This window comes from Amborella trichopoda, chromosome 11, assembly GCF_054954075.1.
Source record: "Amborella trichopoda isolate Santa Cruz 75 chromosome 11, AtrichopodaSantaCruz75HAP2 v2.0, whole genome shotgun sequence".
NCBI classification, from domain to species: domain Eukaryota; kingdom Viridiplantae; phylum Streptophyta; class Magnoliopsida; order Amborellales; family Amborellaceae; genus Amborella; species Amborella trichopoda.
In genome coordinates, this window is record NC_142346.1 from 31,947,120 (window position 1) to 31,953,517 (window position 6,398).

Below are 6,398 nucleotides of genomic sequence, written 5' to 3' on the forward strand. Positions count from 1 at the left end.
TTGGATAACATCCTATTATGAGCAGCATTGTGCACTGACAAGTTTAACTCATTACATAGAATTAACAGTTTGATAACAACTTGTAAATCCTAGTGGACCGCACTTACAAAAATTAAGATAGAAATTATATTTAGATCTCAACTCTTATAGACCATGAATGTGAGAGTTACAAAATATGGTTCTCTATAAAAAAGATATTAACCCCTCAAATAGAAAGAAAGAGAAAAATAGAAAATAGATGAAAGATATTCACCAAAATGACTCTCAAGGTAACATATTATCGAACGGCTTGATCTACAAGATTTGATATGAAACATTAATGCTCTCGTATGATTTAGAACAGATCCGAATAAATTGTTTATCGATTTCAATTTTATTTATTTATTATTATTTTTCATTGGGACTAACACTAATTGAATGTGACCAAATAATGTAAAAAGTGATCAAATGATGTAAAAAAGAGCAACGTATCCATGTTAGGACATAAACGTATCCATGTTAGGACATAGATATGGTCGATAGTCTAGTCTTATCTTTTCACTATATTTATGAGGAAGCTAATTCTCTTGCTGATGGTCTTGCCCAAAAACAGGGGTCACTCGTGCTTCTATTTTAATTTTACACGATGCAAATCTCTTGTAATCCTTCTTTTAGCAACAAAATTTGGATAACATCTGTCAAAAAAGAAAAACCTGGGGCGCTGGCTCATGTATTGCATTTTGGTGGGGTTTCCAAATGTAATTAAGAAGAGATTTGAGAATTTACTTTATGCAGTGGGGAAGCAATGCCGTGTTTGTTTAGAGATAGGAATTGGGGTTCTTATTCAAAGGGGAAGAGAGAGAGGTGGGGATGTTGAAGTAGGATTAAGAGGGCCCCGTCCCTTCAATCTCGAACCCTGTTCTGAGTTAGTCTTTGCGGTGACATGGGCACGTGAAGCTGGGCCCCCAAGGCGTTAACCGAACCCTTCCCACCCCCAAAACGTGTAAAAAACTCGTTATCCCCTCCTTCAAGAATCTCCCCTCCTCTCCCTCATTGAAATGATAACCCCCCCTCCCCTCTCCCCTCCCTTTAAAAATAACTCGTAGCATGCACCTGCAGGTGGTATGGTTATTAAAATGTTGTATGCATGTAATAGCAAAACCCCGAAACAACCTAAAAAGCAACTTTCCCATTCCATTCAAATTGCCCCACCGCACGCACAAAGCGACAAAAGTAACACACCACACACACACAACCCGACTTATACTTCCATTACTGCTTTATTTTCTTCTTCTTTGTCCATTTTTGCTTCCCTCTCTTTCTCAATCATTTCTCGCTTTCTTTTTTGCTTCTGAAACGTACAAGATGGGCCAAGGGACCATAAGCACAAATGTACAACAAAAGAAAGTGACAAACAGCAAGAAAAAGTATACTTCATTTGCATTACTATATTTTTCTCTCTCCCTCTCTCTCTCTCTCTCTAACTATGACAATTTTTTAGGCCTCCTCTACAACACCGCGCGCCAACAAAGCATCCGCTTCCTCGAACTCACCAACACGAGCGACGCACCCGTGCTCCTCATCACACGCCTTGGCCACGGCACGTGCCTCCATCTCTAGGTCGCCCCCACCGAACCCAGCCAGCACCCGGGACCGAGCCGCCTCGATTGCCCAATCGGTCCGGAAAACCACATAGAGTATGGACACCGCACAGGACACTTGAGCCGAGAGCAGACCGTACCACAAGCCCCCGAACCCGACCTTGAGCCAAAACGCCAGTCCGAGGGCCACGGGCGTGCCCAGAAAGTAGAATGAGCCCAGGTTTATGCGCGCACCGATGGAAGGACGGGCGCTACCGCGCAGCACGCCGCACCCCGTTGTCTGAGGGCAGTTGCCGAGCTCGCACAAACCCATCAAGGGCAGCACCGCGGCGGCCATGGCAGCCACGCCCTCGTCGCGCGTGAACACCTGCGCCCACTCGTGCCTCAGCGCGGTGGTCCAGGCCACATTGAAGAGCCCCACCGCGAAGGCGCACCCCAGGGCCACCAGAGTGGCCAAGCGTGCCCTGCATGGCTTGCCAGCCCCCAGCTCGTTTCCCACCCGCGTCGAAACGCAGGCGCCCAAGGCCATGGGCACGGTGTACATCAGGCTGGTGGTTTGGATCAAGATGGCGGTCGTAGCCACCGAAACCCTAGGGTTGGGGAGATAGCCGGCGAGCAGCGTCATGAGCTCGTACCACCACCACTCTAAGCAGATAGCGAGGCAGCTAGGTAACGCCAGGGCTAGCAGTGGGCACCACTGGGTCAGGGCCTCCTTGGACCACCCACTCCATGTCTTCTTGCACGAGCCTGAAATATACATATACAAAAGAAGGAATAGCGCCATGTTCAGGTTCGTGAGTACAGCTGATATAGCAACGCCTGGTACTCCGAATCCGAGAACGAAAACGAGGAGTATATTGAGAGGAATGTGAAGGAGCACCGCCAGAGCTGAGCAATACATCATGGGTTTAGTAATTCCTTGAGAGCGGAGATAAACTCTCAAAGGTTGAAGAAAGCTATTTGTTAGAAGATCAGGAAGCGAGAACATGCAGTAGGTGGAAGCCATGGCCGTGATTTGGAGGTCCTGACCCGACCAAACCATGATCCTGTTGAGGTTGAGCCATAGGAGACAGATGGGTACACAAGCTGAGAGCAAGATGAGGATCGTTCGTTGAAGAGAGTGACCCATTAAGGTCCAGTTCTTCGAGCCGAACGCTTGGCTACAGATGGGTTCCATGCCCGAGGCCAGGCCAAAGAGAACAGAGTAGCCTGTGATGTTTGTGAAGCCAATGGAGAGAGCCCCACCTGCAAGTTCAAGGCTACCAAGCCTGCCTAAACAGAGTACCGATACCATGGCTCGAATGTAAACCACACAGTTCATGGCAGCTATTGGGATGGTCATGCTTCCCAGCTCCTTCAGCTCCTCCATTACCTGAACCAAAAAGAAAGCGTGATCAGAGACACAAAACCTCATAAAAAGCCACGAAAAAAGAAAGCAATGAGAGCGAAGAGATATTGGGTTTGGTGTTTACCTGAGTTGCAGAGGGGGGTTTCGTGAGACACTCTGGTTTTTGATCGCCCATTGGTTTCTTAGAAATAGCGGAGGGACACAAAGAGGAGAGAGAAACAAATGGCATGTGTTTGCGTTTTCAAGGAAATAGAAGTGATGGATTCACAAAACCAGAGGAAACCTTTTTTCTCAGGAAATGAATACACAGTATATCAAGTGCGTAATGGGGCCTCAAAACAGGGTAAAAAATAAAATGTAGAGCGAGTGGGCTGGCGATTCATGCGCTGTAAATTTGAGGACTGAAGCTCCAAACTACAGAGAGATAGTACAGTACAGTGAAAGAGAGCACAAATATAACCAGTGCAAGAATAGAGAGAGACAAAAGGATTCCTGCGGGTTTCGTAGATTGTTTCCTCTGGTTCTTAAATTTAGAGAGAGAAAGAGATAAAATTTAAAGAGAGAGAGAGAGCGAGAGGAAGAGCAGAAGAAGTGAGGAAGAGCAGAGAGAGGGGGGGAGGTTGGAAGTGGGTTTTAATGGCCGACCCAGGTTTCTATGCGGCGAAGCCCGCATATGTAGAAATACGGGCCTCTTAGTAAATCTATTTTTAAGGTGGATTTTAAGACAAGTTTTTAAAGATATATAACCTCTAATATGGAGATCATAAATATGAAAAAATAAATAAATTTTTAAAAATTAAAAATAATAATTCTAGTAAAAAAACATTTGGACCGTTAGTTTTTATTGTTTATCAGATGGAAACATCCATCTTTAAGATGGATGATTTACATTTTCTAGACCGCATATGTACAAATGCGTTCCAACCCGCATGAATCAATTTCCTTTTAATAGCTTATATGTGTATACACTAATAAATATTACGAAAAAATAAAATGGGGGGTTACCCAGGGGTGAAACACTAACCATGGTTAAGGCCTCTAATTAACCCAAACGCTGCTGCCTGCTGCTTTTGGCGGCGGACAGCGGATACTATGATTCGGCACGTGCGATAGGTGCATCGCACGTGCGCTAGTAGGGTTAGGGTGGGGGCGTGGTCTGCTGTGGATGGCCGCCAACGTTGGTGCATGCGTCGCGTTAGCAAACATCGTGGGAGACCACATTTTTACATTTCTCTCGCCTCTCGCCCTTTTTGGCGTTTTTATTTTTGTGGATAAATAAATAAGTGCCCCCACTATTTTGACCCAAATTTGGATGACTCTAAAGACAATCAATTCTTTTGAGATCCAAAACTAGTTTTTTTTATCAAGTTATGGGTATGGGGTGGATTTTTGGTTTTTTTCTCTTTTTTTCTCCCTTCTTTCTTTCTTTCTTTTTTTTTTTTTTTTTTTTATTGTTTTTTGAATGTTTTTTTCTTTTTACAACTTATTATATGAAAAAACATTTATCAATACGAATTTTGACATTTGAATCACCATGTGACAATCTTATAAATAATACTGAAGTTTGAGTTCTAAAAATTTTGAATAATCTACGTTAGTCTTAGGACATTACTTTTTTTTTCATGAATTAACAATGTATTTAAATATTTTTTGGAGGAATTATAAAAAAATATCCTTATTTTTAAAATTAAAAAGGACTAAAATTTTTAAAATTTATGTGTCTAAACCCAATTTTTTATGGGTCTTTTTTATTTCACCCGAAATGCCCTCTAATAGGACTGGTGCCCAAGGTTGAGCTTTGCATCATGGCTCCAGTAGACACTAATAGGGCCGTGATGGTGTGTCACAGCTCTAATAGAGTCATGATGCCCAAGGGTGCTTCCTAATCACCCATCAGGGTGCCACAGACATCATGGCTTTATTAGGACGGATATTTTGGAGAAAATAATAATAATAAAATAGGTATTGACCCAGTTTAAAAAAATTCTTGAAATTTTTAAAAATAAGAATATGTATTATATTTTTTCTAAAAATGTGATTCCTAATTGAGTTGAAAATGTTCATCATCATTATCATCATGCGCGCCTTAAGTTGAAAATATTATGTCCCCTCAAATTAAAAATCCAAAAAATGCTGGTATAACGGGTTAAAAGAAGGAGAGAAGGGACCGAGGGAACATAAAATCGTTTGACATTAAGTGAATCCCCATTTGCAATCAGCTTTTATTTTTTAAATATCACCCCTACTTTCACCATTTCCACCGTGCCCTTGAAAACATGGGTGGCATTAATAGCTCCAACACAATGTATACACCACCCATGTGCACGACTTCTTATAGCAAAAACATGTAACGTGGTTTTGATTTTTCCCTTGGTCCATGTGCTCTGTCTTTCCATTTTTTTAGGGGGGGCGTGGATTGAGCAAGAGATCTTATAATCTCTCTATTTTTGGACTTAAATTTTGATTGATCTCTTACCCGATTTGTTTTCCCGTTCCAAGTACTCTCTCCTTATGTTTGTCCTATTTCCTTTTTTGGGCAAGTTTTATATGTTTATCCTACGGCATAAGACATATACTTTTCTTTGTTAACAATCCATATTGAATGCACAATTGAGATAGCTCCAATCACAATGTCACGTTTCTACATTATTTTATTTTTAATTCTTTTAAAATTTTATTTCGACACCAAATTTTGGGTGTCCACTCATCTCTTAAACTTGCACTAGTAAAAAATATAAAAAATATTTTTTATGAAATAAAATGGCTAAAATTCCCCAAAAAGTTTTAAAGGGTATTTTAGTTATTATATTTTATCCAAATTTTATTTTTTTGTTGGTGCACCTCATTGAAGAGATGATACGTATCAAATTTCATATTCATACAATATGTAGAAAACAAATTAAAATAAAATACTCTGAGGTATCGGATCTAGATGAAAGGGTAAATGACTCACTTGATCTAAATTGGATGGCTGGATGGGAGGAGAAGCATATATTTTTAATGTTGTAGGGGAAGTATAGAAGTATTTCCCTTCTCTTTTTCTTTTTTTTTGACAATTCAGTGAAAAAAACAAACCCCTACCCGTTTTTCAGATAGATTAGAGAGTTAGGTGTTTTGAAGGTGCCAGTCGAAAATATCAGTCGTAGTGGTAACTAGGTATGAGGGTACTACCACTACGACCCAGCCCCTTTCATGCTTCTTTTCATTTCCCTAGAATCATGTTTTGTAGGACTATTCCACGAGTGTATTTGTCCTACAAACTCATGGTATGAGACTATGATGGCATTTCCAATGGTATGTTGAAGGTCAAAAGGCATAGGCCCAAGGTCTTCACTTTCCTATGGTTTTTCCCAATTCCCAAGTGGCGTCTTTTGTGGCTTTATGAAGGTGCTTATCATGTCCCAAGAGATGAGTAGTGTAGGACGTCTGCAATAGTGGGGTATCAAACGATCTTGTCGCACTCCCTAATT

At 41.3% G+C, this 6,398-nt stretch overlaps 1 protein-coding gene across 1 annotated transcript; it reads right to left on the reverse strand.

The window, feature by feature from the left end:
* Nucleotides 1-1,150: 1,150 nt before the first annotated feature.
* Nucleotides 1,151-3,575, reverse strand: LOC18449090 (protein DETOXIFICATION 54). The gene is made up of 2 exons (XM_006859139.3): nt 3,053-3,575; nt 1,151-2,952 (listed from the first exon to the last, which is right to left on the reverse strand). The coding sequence occupies exons 1-2, from the start codon at nt 3,155-3,157 to the stop codon at nt 1,477-1,479; spliced, it is 1,581 nt and encodes a 526-aa protein (XP_006859201.2). The 5' UTR covers nt 3,158-3,575; the 3' UTR covers nt 1,151-1,476.
* Between the last annotated feature and the right edge of the window lie 2,823 nt (nt 3,576-6,398).

Coding starts and splice junctions, on each gene's coding strand:
- LOC18449090 (XM_006859139.3), bottom strand. CDS start 3,157: ATGCCATTTGTTTCTCTCTCCTCTTTGTGTCCCTCCGCTATTTCTAAG. Junction 2,953..3,052: donor AACCCCCCTCTGCAACTCAG/GTAAACACCAAA, acceptor TTTTTGGTTCAG/GTAATGGAGGAGCTGAAGGA.